Source organism: Crinia signifera, chromosome 6 (genome assembly GCF_055691185.1).
Source record: "Crinia signifera chromosome 6, ASM5569118v1, whole genome shotgun sequence".
NCBI classification, from domain to species: Eukaryota; Metazoa; Chordata; class Amphibia; order Anura; family Myobatrachidae; genus Crinia; species Crinia signifera.
Genome location: NC_139222.1, coordinates 166,851,997 through 166,871,796, shown reverse-complemented (window position 1 = coordinate 166,871,796; position 19,800 = coordinate 166,851,997). Strand labels below are relative to the sequence as shown.

Genomic DNA, 19,800 nt, shown 5'->3' with positions numbered 1-19,800 from the left:
GGGCAGATCACATTTTTATTTCACTCCGAAGGTGGTGGTGGTATCGCCTGCTTCCTTAGTTATCAGGAAACAGGACCTTCCACCCTGGCCAGCTCTATCTTCCCAGTAATATTTGGGAAAATTACACTGACCACTATTGACTCTGTCTACTTAGACATTGGGGCTTAGTCCTGATCGCGCCCCGCGATCAAATAGCTGCCACCCCACCAGAGTGAAATCCCACCCTGTGCAAGGCTGAGAATGGCTTGATGTCTGCACGGCTGATCACCAAATAGCTGCAAATCAATCGGCCACTCACCATCGAATGATATTTGTCTGTGCGTAAGACCTACTCAGCCTGTGCAATACAGTGTGATCGAGGCTGAAGCGGATGTCACAGACCCTCCTTGAAAATGCCTAGGCTTGCCTGCGTTTTCCCTGACACTCCAAGTAAACATCTGGTTACCTCCTTTAAACGCAAGCTTTCAGATCAGATTAATCAGATTAATCTATCAAACAATTTGTGAAAGGCTTGCGATCAGATTATTTAGACTGTGCTGCACAGTCTATTTCTACTTTACATTGCAGGGCCACACATTGGGATTGAATCTGGTGCTGCAAACCATGGTACGATTTGCACTTACTTGCTATTGATTTTGACCATACGATTATAGTCAAAATCGATAGTGCAAATCACACCGTGTGTACACAGCATAACGTTTTCAAGGGAAGGCTTAGCTCACATGGGGGCAGATGTATTAAGCTTTAACAAGAGATAAATGTAAGAGTGATAAGGAGAGATAAACGTCCAGCCAATCACCTGCTAACTGCCATGTTACAGTCTGTGTTTGAAAAAAGTCAGTTAGGATGTGATTGGCTGGACGTTTATCTCTCCTTATCACCCTTGCATTTATCTCTTGTTAAGGCTTAATACATCTGCCCCACAATTCTCATCTAGCAGAGTAGTCATCAACTGTATTAGTAGAAAACTGCCGTCCCACTTTTAGATACTCAAGAGCTGGGAGTTGCTGCCATTGAGGTTTGGGAGAGTTGATGGAGAAAGAGGCCACAGGAGACTCAGGAAATATTGCTAATTTCTCCTAACCCTGAAATTTTAGGGTGTGGTACAGGGTTCCGACAGTCATTAGCCCGATGTCAGGATCCCGACTGGCCGGACTCAGACAGTGTGGCCAGCACAGCAAAGCCCATTGTGGGTACGACTCCTACCGTGTTATGGCTTCTCTCCACAAACCCACATGTTTTCGGGCTGTATTAGGAGTCGTACCTTTCTTCATCTGGTACCCACCCCTTTACTTCAATCCGCACTTGGAGTAGAGGTGATAGACTCAGACTGTTTATGTGCTTCAATGATATTTTTATTTAAAAAAAAAATATATATATATATATATATATATATATATATATATATATATATATATATATATATATATATATATATATATATATATATATATATATATATATATATATACACACACTTCGGTTTTTATTGTACTTCCTGTCGTTGCTGTGGATTAAAATCTTTTTGTGGATGGATGCCTCCTGATCAACTATTATCCTGTGGGGAAGAATAAAGTAACCTTTTGGTGCACATAGGGCCTCGATTGGAGGAGAGTTGAAGCCCCAAGGGGCCAGGAGGTGTGGATACTTGTGAATATCCTGGTGACGGTTCTACATGGTTGAGATCAGTAAAGATACCTTTCTATGAAAATAGGGCATATATTAGAGGTCAGTATTCTATTTTAAGGTGCATATTGTGAATTAGAGGGGTGAAGACCAATGAAGAATTGCTGATTGGTAGCCAGTCCAAAAGAAACCTTTATTGTGAAATAGTGCCTAGCAAAAAGGTCAATTATATCATCTGTGGGGTGATAAGAGCAAACTGTATCTGGAGAATATTGCCTTTCTTCAGGAAGGAAGTGGTCGTTCAAGGTCACTAAAAGAAATTTAGTGCCGCCCCGGATGAAATTCTCCATTTGGTGTGCAGAGGGTGTGGTAAACCCAGGAGGACTTTTTATCTGGCAGCAGGCTATTGGGCGCATTACTCCTCTTATACCCCATTTCTGGTTACTGTTGGAGTTTAACAAGGATGCCTTCTCCCTTCACTTTACTGTGGAGTGGGTGACGGGTCCTTCAGCTTCCCTCACATGCACCTTTAACCAGGGTGCTTTCAAGAATATTCCTGATTTTGAAATTTCAGGAACAGAAATGCAGTTCTTCTCCCGTTATACCTTAATGGTCCTTGAAATGGTACAATCATTCCATCTTGGCGTATCCAGACTTTGGATGTCCAGGAAATTTACTTGCATTTCCTTTCGGCTAAGTGTAAACTCCCAAGACCTGCAAATTCAGTGCTCTTTGCTTTTTCCTGGTATGTAGAGCTCATGCACCTCGTTTATCAATCCTTCCTGAGTACTGTATGCCAAGATCCAGCTTTTTGATGTGTCCATTATCTTTCTCCCCTCATTGACTTTCTTGTTTCTTATGTTTCTCAAATGAACATTATATTATACTAAAGGTTCCACCATCTAATGGGCCCCATACATCAGCAATTAATTGTGACAATCCTGAGATCTGGAGATGATTGCCACAATTAATTTTAGATGTGTGGGCTCCCCCTTTTGGCAATCCCAATGAAAAATTAATAGGGATCGCCAATCGATTGCTTAATCAGATTTTTAAACATGCTTAATAATCTGGTATTATCTGCGGATCTTTTTTATATGTGTGGGCATTCCCAATTTGTCTTCTTGATCTATTTACATTATGAACAGCTGAAATGACAATCGATTGGGCAATTTCCAGATATGAAGATGCAATCTTTAGATGGAAAAATCTGCCGATCACTGAAATAAATCTGTAATGTGTGGGCAAGTCAAATAGATTGTAGAATCCATTTATCTGGCCAAAAAAATCCCTGGATCCATTAATCGTGATTGCTGATGTATGGGGCCCATAACAGTAGAGCTAATGCTAAATATAGCCTTTGTATTTATTAGCTGCCTATTGTTCTAAATTTGTTTCTTCTATTTTCAGTTGTGTTTTGCTTGTTTTGAGGTTCCTTCGGCCTACTCTGCTCCCCGCTGCATTGCAGATTCATGTTTAGCTAGCTGACAATTATAGTTTAATATGATATGTGGGCTGGGTATTTGATATGGGATAGTTATTTTTTATTCTATGTTCTGTAGCTTTTGTGTGTATTTTCTGGTTATATAAATTGTTCTTAAGTTTTCTAGATATAATGCGACTGTAAACAAGTGTGTGGCTCTGTGGCTGAAATGGTCTTAGGCTATGTATTTTCCTTTAGGTTTCCTACCAACTACATTTTTAATGGCCTTGCAGACTAGACTGTACTTACAAATGACAGGAGCTGATTGGTTGAAGTACCAAGTAGTACTGGGCCAATTGTGCCAATCTAAGTGTTTGGGGGGCCTTGTCATTCCTGATTTTACTCTCCATTACATTGTGAGCTTGCTAAACTTGTGGGTTTCCTTGGTCCCCACAAGGACAAGACTTTGGCCGTTATACAATCTGGGATTCCGACTATCGGAATGTCCCGACGGTCAGAATCCCGGCCCGTTTACGCTCTGCTTGATAGATACTCGACAGACGGAATTCAAAGTTCTGCCTGGTAAGTGGCAAAAAGTGGGTATGTCGGCGCAAACGGCCAGCGGAATGTCGAGAAACTGACGTGAATCAGATGATCCATGGCCGTTATCGACAAAACAGATGTTTTAAAGTCGGATCTGTTTTGTTTCAAAATATGCCTTCAATGCGGTTGGAAGCGGCAGCTATTTCCCCTATCCCCTGTTGGGTTTTCTGGGTGAGCAGAAAAGGTCCCCTTTGTATCCCACACAGCCCTTATATTTACTTTGGCTGACCCCCAACTTTGGTTCCTATCCCAAAGTGGGCTGCTGACTGTATGCTCCTATGGTAGGTTATGCCCATACAGTATTTATTTGGCCTAATAGAAAAGTAAATCATTGGAAGTCTGACACTGGTGCACTAAATGATGGAAAGTAAATAAAATATTGATTTTATTTGTAAAAAGTAAAACATGATTCCACACATATTTATAATAAGAAGCAGTGAAATATTTGTTAAAATATCATACAAAATAGTAGTATGCAAGTAAGAAAAAATGTGATGACTAAAATATTATTCAACTTTGTGCCTTTTTCATTTTGTCCAATTATAATTGTATTCATTATCTTATTCTTCTGGTTTGCAGAACTAGCAAAAATAATTATATATTAATTTGGAACATCCGCAAATAATATTTGATTACATACTCAGTTAATATTTAGGATTGTCAAATCCTGTATAATTCCATAGTATTCTGATATTAAGTTAAGATCTTTAATTATGAATAATTTAATCTGTCCTTAACCCTTTGAGTGCAAACATCTCTGTGAGAGAAATGCAAAATATTGGCTACCAGCTTCACTCACATTTGTTATATGGATTCAAATAAAAAAATGTGTAAAAAAAGATTAGATTTCCCATATAAGGTAAACATTACAGGTCATTATGATGAATAAAAAATGTTTGCTTGGCAATTTTCACACCAATTTTGACAAATTTACTAAAAATATTTAAACTGTGCAAGAAACATCATTGTCTTTATATGAAGGCTTTCATCATATAAAGATTTAAATATAATTCCTTTTGGTTTTTGGACCCTGCCGCGATGTGAAAACATGCTCATAAAGGTGCGTACACAGGGGGCAATATGATCGCTGGCAAAATATTGCTAGCAATATATTGCTCAGCAATCATACTGCCCCGTGTCCCGTTTTCATCTGCGACCAGAGATGGTCGCAGATGAAAATTTAAACACTGCTGGGTGAAGAGGCAGGGGATGTCGCTGGTCGGAGGAGCATGTTCCTCCGACCAGCGACCATTCAGGGGCTGAAAACGGGAGCGCGCACCCGGCGATTTATCGCTGGTGCACACTCCAATCACTGGCAATATGGTCGCTCAGCGACCATATTCCCAGCGATTTCAGCCCCTATTGCCCCCGTGTGTACACAGCATTAGATGCTGCAATTACTCTGCGAAAACATCTGACTGAGCCAGAGGCTATTTAGATTGGCTGTCACCGACAGATCTAGCTGAATTTTTGAATTTTACAATTACACAAATGTAGTCCATTAATTTTAATAATGCTCTTCATCCCTCTCTATTGTGGAAGTTGATAAAATGTTGAGTATTCTATAGAAATAATGGGTGAAATTTAATAGGAAGAGAGATTCAGAAAGTGAGAGATTTGGTAAGAAATCACCAATTTTTTTAAAGCAGAAATCATTTACACTGCAAAATCATACTGGTTTTGCAGTGTGAATGATTGCCGCTTTAAAAAAGCTGGAGATTTCTTACCAAATCTCTCACTTTCTGAATCTCTCATCCTATTAAATTTCCCCCAATTTGTTTCTTCTATGAGCTCTGGAACCTGTAGCCCAGCGCAACTGAACCCTATAGCATTTTAAAATGGTTTATGTTTCCTTCACAGACTGTTTACAAAACCTTATTTATTAGTAATTCTAAGTCATCCATTGGGCTATATTGGTTGTGTTGTAGTGTGACACTTGTGTCTTCTCCAATCCAAAAAACTGGGTACACTTTCTCAGTGAAAAGGCAGGAGAAAATATGTAGTTTCTCCAGACGGTCCTCTCCAATGCCATAAAAGGTAAGGCTGCAAGCTGTGCAGTCTAGATGAACACCAATCTTTTTATACTTTGGAGCCTGCAGCTTTATTTCTTTGTTATTATGCCAAACTGAGTGGTGCATGCTCCGTACTTGTAGTCCCCATGAATAGCTGTTCTGTCCAATTACGTTCTCCACTTCATTGGTTCGTTTCAAGGAGCCATAACATACTCCTAATTCCACAAACAAAGCTGATAGCTCCACCTCCCAGTAGTGACTTCCCTCAGAGAATCCTTCAGTGCACATCACCTGCCAGCTCTGAAATCGCTTTGAGGACTCTGGAATAATATTTTTCTGGGGCCGTGTTTTGTGAGAAGCCTTGCAGTCCTGGTGTGATAACCAAATATATTTCCCGGCAGTCTCAGGGTCAAATGTGAGGTTTCGATAATCTGCAATTGGAAATGACCATCATAACTATGTGCCCATTTAACATTAACAGGTAACAATGTGTACTTATCACATAAGCATGTTAGTAGGTTAGTAGTGTATGCCTATCTGTTGGGCTGTAACCAGTGTCACTGAATAGTGGTGGACATAGGGCGTTATCCAGGCCGGATCGCTGTTGTGTGAATTTGTAAGCTGATTGATTGATTTTCGAACGACCGCACATGCATCTGGATCTCAGTGCATACGTGTGACGCCAAACAGCGACAAAAATTATTATATTTGTTGCAGTCCCCCCACATTTTGATTGACAGGAAGTCGCTGTTTGTGGTTGGTAACCGAAATTTTTTAGGGAGGGCGCGTGACGTAGGCTACGGCCTAATCAGGCGGTCTCTGACGCAGACTTGTGGAAGGGTCTGAATTATGCACACTTGCACAGACTGGGAAAATCATTTGATTGTGAGTGAGTTGCGAATTGATTTTGATTTTACAAGCCATTCATAGACTTGAAAGAGGTGGGATTTTACTCTGGGTTGTGGCTGTCTGATTGCAGTCCTCTGCAAATTCACACAACTGCATTCAGGCCTGAATCTGGGAGGAAGGGGGCAACCAGTGAGAAAAATATTTTCCAGACTGACGAAACCTAATGGGCAGTGTACTTTACTGGGATTGAGGGGAAGTGCATGTAGGTTATTACGCAATGTAAATATCATATTTGCATGGTGTTATTATTTGCCAGATGAATCTTGTCTGCAGTACCAGAAGTCACACACTATTATAAGATATGTATTTACAAGCTAAGAGGTGTAAATATGCTGCACAGTGTAGGATGAACATTGCAGAACAGAGTTTTCTGTTTCAGCATAGGACAATGAACTTTGTTCATTTCTTTCATTGGGCCAGATGTACTAAGCTTGAAAAGTGATAACATGGAGAGTGATAAACCAGCTACTAACTGTCAGGTTAGAGGCTGTGTTTGAAAAGTGACAGATAGGAGCATTTGATCACTTTTTAAGGCTTAGTACATCTCGCCCATTGCCTTTTTTATGCTTTTACCTGGAGATGCAAGTCATGAAGTGGGTGGTCAGTCTGCCAGATACCATGATCCTTTGGGAATATGAAAGTGGCCAACAACTTTTTACGTGTGTCTCAGAAGGCTTGAATTACATTAATGCTGACAGAATTGTCAGCAACCAGATCTGGTCTCAGTCCTACCACCTTGGAAGTCCCATGTCTACCTGATCCTGGACTCTTTATTGCCAACAGCAGCGAGGCTTCCTGAAATTGGCAGCCATATCACACAGCCATCAGGTCATCACCTCAAGCGATATCCAGGACACAAATAAGTGACTCAGAGGACTCCATTAATCTGGACTAATGCAAGGATCAGTGCAGGTTACTGACACATCCAAGGGGTGAATATTATATTGGGTTCCAGCCCTAATTCAAATGATCACTGCTTCTATATTAATTCGTGCTGTTTTATGTGTTTTTTAATGTGATTTTTTAATGTGTTATTAAACTTGATAAGTTTATCATTGATCTATTTGTTCATATTAATTTTTTAGCGCTGCTTATTCCCCTTTTTTTCTTTAACACTGCTTTGGTATTAGGCCTTGCGTGTATATATAGAAATTCCATTCAATATTTTTTGGAGATTTTTATGGCAGACAAAATGTATCAAATAAAAGTGATGGGGCTGGTCCAACTTTTTTTGTGCCACACTTTTATAGGCAGATAAATACATAGATTACCTTTATATAGCTGTGCTCTACATGCAGGAACTCTACATGGTCCAGCTTTCAGTTTTGTAGGCGATGTCTTTGGGGTTTCTGCTGCACCACAGATGGAATTTGTGACAAAACCACTAGAAGTTCTTGAGTTCTCTAATATAAAGAGTGACAGTCATATAACATACAGCACAAAACACTACACAGTTTTGTACATCCAGCAACAACTCCACCAACCTTTATTTTCCTCTTGTAATATCTCAGGGTGCAAAGCATTTGGCAATTCAGCCTGAAGTAGCCTTGTGATTTCAGGCAGAGCCCTATTTACTGCATCCATTTGTAAGGTTCCACACTGCTGGATATTTGGTGACACTGGAGCACATGCAACAGGAACAAGGAGCGGAAGACCCTGGAAGAGAAAAAGGGTGGATTAGAAGCTGCAATGGGACCTTGTGCAGTTACAGGTCTAAGACAGAAGTTATATACAAAATTCTTACTAGTTATGTAGTCTTTCATTTCACTCTAACATAATTGACTTTTATTACCATCCTAGTACCACAATGCCATCTTTTTATAACACTCATTACAGCGTCAGTCTGATAATCAGAATGCTATTCCATGTGTAACTATGAGAAGATCGCATTTAGTATCATAGCAAATCAACTCAACAAGTATGTAAATGAATGGAAGAGCTGTCAGTGAGCAGATAGAACCCAAGGTTGCCAAGTGTTTTTTTTTTTTTTATTGCACATATATATAATATTATATCCAAAGAGAAAAAGAAAAAGAAAGGACAATGCATTTTAAAATACATATTCACATTTAGGTTAATAAAAGAAGAACAGGTATTCATGTAAAACAATGATACAGTATCTTATGAATCAAAGACCCATCAATCTTCCCTGATGGGCCCTTGGTGTACAATACGGATAAGGTATTTCTAATCGACTGATGTACATGTAAGTTTTCGGTACTTATGTAATATCTGGACTCCCGTTTTTCTTATGAGACCGCATCCCCTCGCGGGGCTCGCTGCGCTCACCACGCTTCGGGCACGGTGGCTCGCTACTATATACTATATACTACTATATAAAATCACCTCCATGCGTAGTTGGATAGCAGGGGTATGAAAAAATGGTGTGCATTTAACATGGGAGTCCAGATAATACATAAGTACCAAGTTTTCTATAGACAGGACATGGCGAGATAACCCCCGGATTGTAATTTCATCCTCCCATTCTCAATCTCCACAATATTCTGACATATATCGATGCATATGCTTTTTTTTACATTTTATAGTTGCCTCCTAATCTCCTTTTGTTGCCTCCATTCAACTAGTGAGAAACAGATCTGAATTTTTTCTTGGACTTGGGGAGACAGAGTTTGTATAAAGTCTTCCCAGTTCTCAAGAAACTTGTCTTGGTTTCTCGCTTTTTGTGTGGAAGCTTCCACCCAACCCATCAGAAAGATGTTATATCATTTATCCAAAAAGAAGGGGGCTGAGGCTGAATCCACATCTGCAGGATAGTTTTCTTTGCAGTAGTGGATATAGCCATCATCACTTTATCCTTAACCTTTCTGCTCCTGGCTATCCTATCGCCGGGTTCCATACTTAGAATGGCCCATTGCACCAATATCTGGAAGTCACTCTGTATATAGGTTTTGATGAACCGTACTACATTCTTCCAGAAAAGGGAAACCTCGGGGCAACTCCAAAGACAATGGACTAAATCCGCTCCACCAGTCCCGCATTTCAGGCATTTACTATCATTAGATAACCCAATCTTATTACTCCTGTTGGGAGATAAATATGCTCTTATATATTTTTAAGAATAGCTCTGTATATGTTGGCATGGGTAATGTCTTATAGAGGAGATCCAGATGGGTATATAGATCACTCTCCGTGACCCCTGGAAATAGTTCTGCCCATCTACTTATCCCTGTTTTTACCACCTTGTCATCAGACATAGTTTAAAAAAATTTATAATAAAAAGAGAGAGGGCTTTTTTGCCAAGATACGGTTTTAGCAGGAGCTTATCTAGGTCATTGTCCCAGTCCCTTTCCTTTAGTGTTTGAGTAATTTCTTGTGCATAATGTTGAGCTTGAATGAATGCAAGATCCAGTGGTATGCTTGTCGCATACCTCTCCTCTACCTGACTATGAGTTCTAGGTCTTCTACTCACAACATCGATCAATTGTCCAACTCTTACTATATACTATAACCTTATCTTTCCAGCGGTTAAATGGGTATGCAGCTTTCCCATCCTGAAAGCTAGGGTTATCCAAAAAATTTGAGATTATAGAGATCTGTGTTTTATATTTCCAAGGAAAGTCCTATCTTTTAGCTTTTAACTAATTGTTCCTGGCAGGGTCTGTATTATACAATATTTGCTATATGCAATTCTTACCCTTCATTGTTTTCTGCTATTATTCTAAGCTAATATTTAGGAATTTAAAAAACCTAAAAACAACATTTCATTATGAAGTCAATGGAAGATTACATGATGGGGATTGTAGTCCTTCACACACTACAAAGACATAATATATCTTTATAATTATCTTGTAAGATTCCCATCCCCTACATGCATTTTCAGTGTAACAAGAACTGAAATAAAACAAGAACACCAACCACACCCTTATAAGTTTCCCAGCATCAAAAGGAGATTCAGCAGAACAGAAAGCTCTCTCTCTAGATAAGCCATGGTGCCTTAGGGTGTAAAGTCAAGTGGTGTATGTATTATATGGTGAGGTAGTTTAGTTTAAAATTATGCGTATTAGATAATGCGTTTTAGACTAGATTGTATTGCATCTAGTTGAAAACGCATTCAATGTGCTAAAGCAGCATGTGTGTTGAACTAGATGTGATGGGATCTGGTCCAAAAAGTATGTGTGTGGGAGCACGCATCACAGCACAGGCCCAAAACGCTCCGCGTGCGGGCACCATTAGTCATATAAGAAATTCTCGTCCTATCCCTTATCATAGCCAATCATCCTTACATATGATTTACTGTACACACACTGTGTTTACCTGTAGAAATGCAGTATCACTGTCCTGTAGTAGCCGTTCTGCCTCCACATGATGCTTCCTTAGTGCCTCCAGATGTCTCTGCAGAAGGATCAGGTGATCCGATGCTTGTTCTATGGCTGCTTGCTCCTCACACTTCACAGACTCTATGACAAGTGTCTTACACTCTTCCAATGCTTTCTGCACTTGGCAAAATTTTGTACAAATTCCAGAAATCAGCTTATCATGAAATTCCTAAGAAAAGAGTGTGATTGAAAAAGTATTGTGCATCATTTGGTTGGGCTACTGCTTTTTTTTTCTGTATGTCACCATTATTATAATGTTCAGATAAAATGTCTGTCAGACCACCAGGAATTTTATCTGGCAGCCTCATACCCTGCAGATATTGTGACCATACACTGTCACATAATCGTAGTGACTATGTCCAGTACAAGCTCACATTTGCACCAGCCATATACTTTGTGCTAAAAATCCATTTGATATCAGAAAGATCTCTAGTATGCACAACTGGGCATAGCCCACAAGTCTCTATGCCCCCACTAATTGAGCATATGGGCGAAATTCATGTTTTCAAGCATGATTGTCTAGGCTATGGAATTACTAATGTTAGCAATTGAAGTTGCTGCCCTGAAATTAAAATAGACCCAATTGGAGCAATAACAAACTCATTTGCAATTCCATACTTAATGGCAGATTGCATGCAAAAAATGAGAGTTGGTCTGTGCCTTTGAAAAATAGACATAGCAGTAGTGATTTAGATTGCACATACACGCTCACAGCCATCAGCAGGTACATGCCCCATAAACGGCCATGATTCATTTGTGTTTTCCCAACCACTCCCAGTAAACTCCCAATTAGCACCTCTGAAAAGTTACTTCTTCTCAATCACTTTGCAACCAATTCCTCATTGCAACCGACATGGTGGTGGCACCTTTGCGCATTGTGATTGCAGCATATGTGCAGTCTGCCAATAATCGCTACGACATGCCAGTGAGTAACACTCGTCCCATACACGCCCATGAGCCCCTCTTTTGCAAGCACATCATGCCACCTCCCAAGAACACCCATGTTTGTCCACCACAAGCTCTGTTGGATGTGACTCCATGTTCAGCAGAGCTGTCTGTGTACACTCAATGGTACGTATGTGCCGTGTGGGTTTGTCTGAACTTTTTGCACATGTACAGTAGCCAAAAATTGCAGAACTGCGCAGACATCGACAGTTTGTCCACTTCTAAATTAGACCGTGAGATGGGTTTAAGCCTGAAACACCTGTAAATTTATCCACTCGTCTTTGGAGCATTTGCAGTATAAATTCAATCCTCATATTTTAATAAATGCAAGTATAGTGTTTTATAGTATTAACACAATATTATATCCAGTGACCAATTTTACCTGTAGGCTGCAGGACTGCAGCTCCTGCAGTAAAACCCTCCTCCCTGCTCATTGTCAGTGAATCCAGATACAGTCTATGAAACTGCACTTGTTTAACTGTGACTCACAGTGACCTCCTATTGGAAGTCCTACCTGCCAGTCACCCGCAGTAAAGACAGTTCTAGTGGCAGTTATTTCCTGCCACTAGAAAGAAGAAGAAAGTTGGTTTAGTGTAGGAAGCCACTTCCTGCATCACTGAGCAGCCCTAGCCGGCTCCTATTGGCTGCAGCTGCTGCACATGGCAAAGCCACCCCAATTGACGGGTCCCGCACATGCATCGTTAGCATCGAGTGTTTCGCTATACAGCAAAGCACTCTCAAGATAAGGGTAGCTCCCTGACTGTGCCACCTAGCTTTCATCGGGCCGCCATGTTTTGAGTTGCAGAGGCTGGAAGGTCTAGTCCCATCTGCATTGTCCAGAAACACGCCCCCACAACACCGTATAGCTATCCCGAAAACATGCAATGCCACTCCCCCAATGGCATGCAGTTTGTCGAAAATCGATTTTTAGTGCTTTGCATCACAGACTGAATGAATCACATAGTGCATACACACGATATTAAGATTTTGATTTGTTAAAATTTGACTTGCGATATTTTGAGGGCATACCCATCGCTCCTCGAGCATGCGCACAGCATGCATTCAGTGGTCATGGGCTGCTTAGCAGAGCAGCGATATCACTGGCACCCCCCCCCCTTATAAACATTTATAAGTGGCATTAGGCTGTTACAGGAAGCATACACCTCAATACCTTACTGCTCTGCATTTTCAGCTTCCATTCTTCAATCTGTTCTTCTATGGACTGCTGCCAGTCATTGGCAAGCAGATTCTTTTTGAGTTTCTCCTGTAGTATGAAGAGGGTATAGAAAATGATTCAATGTATGCTTCAGTCAGGATTGTAAGTGCAGGCTCCACATATTTGAAATGGTTTCAGCAAGAGAAATATTAGCAACTTAGGGAATTTCATATTCAAATTAAGGAAATCTAGTGGTTCAGCGGAGTAGGATTTCCGCACATGCCTGTAACTGTCCAAATGAATAAACAATCAATGTCTAAATATAAATGTAGAAACTAATCTCATCTTATATGATTCTGACCAAACCTACACAATAAATACATGCAGATAATGTGGAATTTCCTGAGGTCTGAGAACAGGGTGACTGGCCTATGAGGAGTTACTGATTATTTATTTACATTTAATTACATAATATTAGCAGATCCCACAATTAGGAACAAAACAATAGTAATAATTTGCAAAGTGATAAGAGGGGCCAGCTGGGAAGTTTTCAGTCTATAAAGGAAATATACAGCACTGTATGTGTGTGCATCATATTGCAATAAGGTCCATTAAGATAGAAGAGGTTATTGGTGGTCTCTCTGATCCTGTCATTTAGTAATGTAGTAAGTTTGGTGTGGACGGTGTAAAAAACTAGGTCATTGGGTACAAGTGGTGAGAGGAAGTTTTGAGAACCCACTGTTCCTCTAGTGCCTGGAGTGATGTCACCATATGGGCATCATGGCCTGATGTACAACAGCAATGGCCCAGTGTCAGAATGGGTGACATCACAGAATGGGTGACAAACACTTGCCCCGTGTGATATCACCGAACCGGAAGATCTTGCAGACCACAAATGCCAGGTCTTCCCTGGAATTGACCTGTGTCCTAATTCCGGGTGCGACCCCGACATTTGCGGTATGAAAGGGTATTAGTGACGAGAGTTAGTACACCCTGGTTTTGTGCCATTGTCTATTGCACATGTGCAGGCCTCAAGGGAAATGGTGCAGACGCCATTTTCCTATTGCGCATGTGCAATGTTATGATACACAGCGCTGAAGAAGTAAATGTAGAGTGTGCGGTGTAGGGCCCCATGGACCCAGGGCCCATGTGTATCACACACACCCTGCACCCATTATTAATATGCTATTGCTTCTGGGCCTGCTATGACAGGTCGTTCCTGTGTGGTGTTTTGCACAAGACTCACTGGGTGTTATAGTGGATCCTGATGTTCCAATTTGGCTTAATGGCTGCTATTCAGAGTTGGACATGCTCAATTATGACAATACTTGGATGCATATTGAATCCTCTTTATAGGGCATATCCTACAAAATGGTATCTCTAAATAGCGCTGGTTGATTGGAGATGCTGTTCAGGAAACATCACATGGTGACTGTGAATGCTGCCTTGTTGTCTAGCAATGTCTGTGATGGCCATATGCGGCAGCCTGCACTATGGAATGCTGAAGTAGTGGATCTGCAGTTGTTGATTATTTAAGTACCTTACTGTGTCTTTTTTATTTTTGTTTTCAAAGTGGAGTGATGTATTGAAGAAATATGGTAACAGGCAATGTGCAACTTGTGAATGAGGACACAAAAGCGGTTTAGACATTTATAGAAAGACAATATAACAGTTTAAAGTTTTTATTAAGATTCTAACCTGATGATGTACTCTCACTCCTGCTACTATAACTGTGCTGCCCAAATAATAAGGCATACAGTATACTTGTTTTATAATGATATCGGTGTACAGTACCTGCGTGATGCAATATATAGGATGTCATGGACAGTGAGGGTCACCTAAACAGTATACATTTGTCACTAGAGTTTACTACAGTTATTAGTTTGCAGGTAATTACATAATGAAAAACAGGAGTAGCGTAACCAGTAAAGTAATATATACAGTATGAGATGCTTTCAATAGAGTATATTGTTTCTCACCTTCTCTTGCTTACTTTGTATCTCGATACTCTCCACATCATGAGTACGACAGCTCCTTAACATGCATTTGCAGCAAGTGCATCGGTTCTCTGTGCGGCAGTAATAAATCAGCTCTTCATTATGCCTCTTACATATATCCTTTATAACCTTATGATTGGCCTCTTCTGGGGTTGAAAAATGCAGTTTCTTCTCTCTTTCTTCTTCCACCACCTTGGAGAGACTGACATTTTTACATGGCTCTGGACGCTCCTTAAAGGAAGTCCTACAGTCAGGACAGGTAAAGTCTGTCTGTTCGATCTGCTGTTTGTCCCAGTGCTCCTGAATACATTTCTGACAATAACTGTGCCCGCATAAAAGGGATACAGGGTCCAAGTACATATCCAGGCAAATACTGCATAGCAAAGCTTCGGACATTGTGTGGCTGGAGAGATCTCAGTATAGGATGGAAATAGCACACTGTAATATAAGAGTTGACAGACTGAAGACAAGAGCAGGGTGTTCCTTTGAGAGCAAAATAGAAAGGCACAAAACAAATTGGGGCAGATGAAGTAATCCTGAAGAAGAAAACAATGCAAGGTGATAAAGTACCAATCAGCTCCTTTCTGAAGGCTGGGTTAGAAAAACATACATAGTATGCCTGAAAGAAAACTGAAACCTGTTTTCCAGGAAAGCAGCTGACAATATTGAGAGGAGAGAGGGAGTGCCTGCTGACAGCACTGAGAGGAGGAGAGTGTCTGCTGACAACATTGAGAGGAGGAGAAAGGGAGTGTCTGCTGACAGCACTGAGAGGAGGAGAGAGGGAGTGTCTGCTGACAGCATTGAGAGGAGGAGAAAGGGAATGTCTGCTGACAGCATTGAGAGGAGGAGAAAGGGAGTGTCTGCTGACAGCATTGAGAGGAGGAGAGAGGGAGTGTCTGCTGACAGCAATAAGAGAGAGGGAGTGGCTGCAGGCAGCATGTTGTACTAGGCTGTGTAGAGCACGAATGGAGAACCTTTGGCCCACCAGCTGTTGTTGAACTACACATCCCAGCATGTCATGCAACAGTTTTAGCATTGCAAAACTGTAGCAGGGCATGCTGGGATGTGTAGTTCAACAACAGCTGGAGGGTCAAAGGGTCCCTGTAGCTGCTACAGAGGAAGAGAGAGGCAGTGTCCACTGAAGTAACTGGTCGACAGTCACTAGGTTGACCACTAATGGTCAAAAGTGATTAGGTCGACATCTAAGAATGGTTAACATACACTAGGTCGACAGAAGCGAAAGGTCAACATGAACATGGTTGACACAGGGGAAAGGTCGGCACAAGTTTTTCATGTTTTTTTTTTTTAACTAACTTGTTCTTACTTCATGATCCAAGTGGGCATAGTGTTACATTACAATTGTATACTAGTATAGTATAAAAGTGTATATAGTGAAACATGTTAAGCGCAATGTGCCATGCGAGGGGACGCGGGACACTTATATGTGTCCATGTTGACACCAAAACCAGTAAAAAAAACTTTACCTTTATCTGTCTCAACCATGTTCATGTAAAGTTTTGCTTGTGTTGACCTAATCACTGTGGACCATTAGAGACAGCATGCAGAGGTAGAGAGAGTTGGTGCCTGCATGGTGAAGACATTTAGGACCTTATGCTGCAAATGTTTTTCTTTTGTGTGCGAGTGGCCACAGCGAACAGTGTTCACCAGGCGCTCGCACGCAACACTGCCCGCCATGTTCCCCTCCAGGACACATGCAAAGCTAAGACATCTGAGAGTGTCTTCTTTTTGAGTATACTCTCTGCATCATTCGATGGTCGGTGACCATCGAGTGATGTGGGTGTCGCCCCATAGGCTGCGAATGGATGTTTATGCAAAACATCCATGCGCAGCAGTATAGGCGAATTCACCCTACGAAGGGGGGACATGCAGCGCTGCGAACTGTGTCAAGTATAATCTCCTTAACCCGGAAAATCGACCTTCAAGAGAATTTAGTTTCTTACCATACAATAAAGAAAAGTACTTCCATAATATTACAATTTCGTTGATGTTTAATTCTATAAAAGTATATTTTTAACTTTTCCTTTTAAACCATGAACTCATGAACTATTACTTTATCTTCGATTACTTCTCTATGGATTGTAGAGGGTTGTGCAATGTTTGGGAATGGGTAAATACCTGAACTGGACTGGACCATACGAGGAGGCTGTAATCTCTCCTTCACCCTCCGTACAGGACACCCACCAGACATGCATGCCGCCCCCCCCCCAACTGTCCAGTCCAGCACTCAATAAGTTTCTGGATGTGAAAAGGGTACTCTTTACTTAGAAGGGCGCCCACGATTTTGCTCGTGGGCATCGTTAGTAAAAAATCTCGGGCATCTCGGGCATTGAATGCACTAAAAAAATCGGGTGCGATCAACCGACGAGATGCCCGAGATTTCCCATAGGGAACAATGTTAAATGTCTCAATTGACCCAATTTTCCTGTTCAATGCCTCAATTGACCCGATTTTTCCATAGGAAACAATGTTAAATGGGCCACAGAGGCCAAATAGGCACCCTGAAGTGTATAATGGCCACCCGAATTGTTAACGCCACCCCACGATCAACCCGATGCGTGGCGAGCGCAGCGAGCCCGCGAGGGGCGGCGGTACGCGTCCTACGACCTTTTCATACCCCCACTATCCACGTCGGCGTGGAGTTGAGAATAGAAAGTGTGGCGAGCGCAGCGAGCCACCGAGCCCGAAGCGTGGCGAGCGCAGCGAGCCCCGCGAGGGTACGCGGACAGCTGTGAAGCCCGCGAGGGGACGCGGATACCTGTGAAGGTATCCGCGTCCCCTCGCGGGGCTCGCCTCGCCACACTTTCTATTCTCAACTCCACGCCGACGTGGATAGTGGGGGTATGAAAAGGTCGTAGAACGCGTACCGCCGCCGCTCGCCACGCTTCGGGTTGACGTTGATCGTGGGGTGGCGTTAACAATTCGGGTGGCCATTATTCACTTCAGGGTGCCTATTTGGCCTCTGTGGCCCATTTAACATTGTTTCCTATAGAAAAATTGGGTCAATTGAGGCATTGAACAGGAAAATCGGGTCAATTGAGACATTTAACATTGTTCCCTATGGGAAATCTCGGGCATCTCGTCTGTCGCATCGCACCTGATTTTTTAGTGCATTCAATGCCCGAGATGGCCGAGATGGGCGCCCTTCTAAGTAAAGAGTACCGTGAAAAGATATCAGGATATCGGTATAGGTGTCCCCCAACATTTTATTCTTGGCCCTCTTCGTGTGCTTAAGCCAAGCAGCAGTAAATAAAAAAGGGATAGTCAGCCCCAATACAATAAAGAAAAAAAAAGACAGGAAGGGATATAACTGTGATTAACTAACCAATAGTCAAGTAAGTAGCATGTTAAATTCAAAATTGAATAACATTATAAAATATTAAAAACAATATGGTTCCTGGCTGCGGAGGATGGTCACAATGGGTCCCAAAGTTTGATGGAGTGACTCTTTGTTGTAAGTCCTCAAATGGGCAGAGTGCGAATGATCTGAACTGAAGTTTTCAGGTACAGCTGTAACAATTTACGCATTTTGCTGCTATCTGCAGCTTTTTCAAAGCTGTATGGGAAAGCTTCATTTCAGATCATTCACCCCCCACCCATCCGAGCACTAACTTTGGGACCTGTTGTGACCATCCTCTGCAGCCAGAAACTTCTACAACCACCACCTCTAACTCAGGGAACCCACATCCTCCACCAAACATCTGGTCCCCCACTTTCCTTTGGTACAAGACATCTTTTGGCTGGCCCAGTCAAAGCCTTATATGTGGATACTGAATAATCCTAGAACTATGATATTCTTTAAAAGCGGCTTACGATTGTGGATATATCGGAATTCCGTTTTTATTCTTTAAAATACAAATTAATATCAATTTATCATTTTTATTGTGTGCTGAAGGTATGTATGGATCATTGGTTAGGTGTCAGTGGGGTTCATTGAACCTATTATACTTTTTAAAGAAAATTTGCCTTAATGGAAAGTAAGATAACAAAATGAAATAAAAAATACTTTTTAATTATATAATTGTCTGAATATTAGTTTGACCAGACAGCGCTCTCTAAAAAGAGTTACACATAGGGTCCATTATATCCCTGTGTGGTTAAATTCTTCTTATTATTTTTTGCACAAGAGTAGGTCCAGTGGACCTCAGTTGAAGGTTCTGTACCATAGAAGTTCAGACGTGAGCACAATGTGACCAAACAAATGGTGGCTGGTTTTATGGTCAAGACTTGTCATGTAGCTACCATATCACTAGTGCAGCAGTGCACTGCGTCTAGTAGACTGGCACTGGAGTCTAATACACCAACCAATGCCTGCCCCAAGTGCTGGAATGTAGTTTCAGGTAACGTCTAAGAACTCACGCTTGTGTAGCTCTTCTCTATCACAACAATGTACCTGTCCACAAGTTTAAAAAAAAAAAAGAGGTGAATTGTCTGGCCCACAACTACATCTAGGATCTTGGTCACTTATCCACCATACAGTCCAGACCTGGCCTCCTGTGACTTCTTTGTGTTCCCACAAATCAAGCGCAAAATGTGTGGGTTTCGTTTTCAGTCACTGCAAGCTACAGTGGAGACCTTTATCCAGCATGTACAAGATACACCTGCTTTGGCCGGTCCAGTTGCTTTATCAAGTGGTTTGACCACATGCAAATTCGCATAGACTCCTCTGGCAAATACTTTGAAAAAATATAATATTTTTTTGTGCATCCGGAAAGCTACTGTACACCCCTCATATTTTTTGGTCCCGATTACGGTGTATTCAGAGAGGGACACA

The 19,800-nt window shown here is 41.4% G+C and overlaps 1 protein-coding gene across 1 annotated transcript; it reads right to left on the bottom strand.

Moving 5' to 3' along the window:
* Nucleotides 1–5,367: 5,367 nt before the first annotated feature.
* On the bottom strand, nucleotides 5,368–15,721 carry TRIM65 (tripartite motif containing 65). Its single transcript, XM_083147966.1, has 6 exons — nucleotides 14,991–15,721; nucleotides 13,027–13,119; nucleotides 10,849–11,079; nucleotides 8,058–8,229; nucleotides 7,845–7,976; nucleotides 5,368–6,095 (listed from the first exon to the last, which is right to left on the bottom strand). Exons 1-6 carry the CDS (start codon nucleotides 15,402–15,404, stop codon nucleotides 5,518–5,520), a joined length of 1,620 nt encoding a protein of 539 aa, XP_083004092.1. The 5' UTR covers nucleotides 15,405–15,721; the 3' UTR covers nucleotides 5,368–5,517.
* Between the last annotated feature and the right edge of the window lie 4,079 nt (nucleotides 15,722–19,800).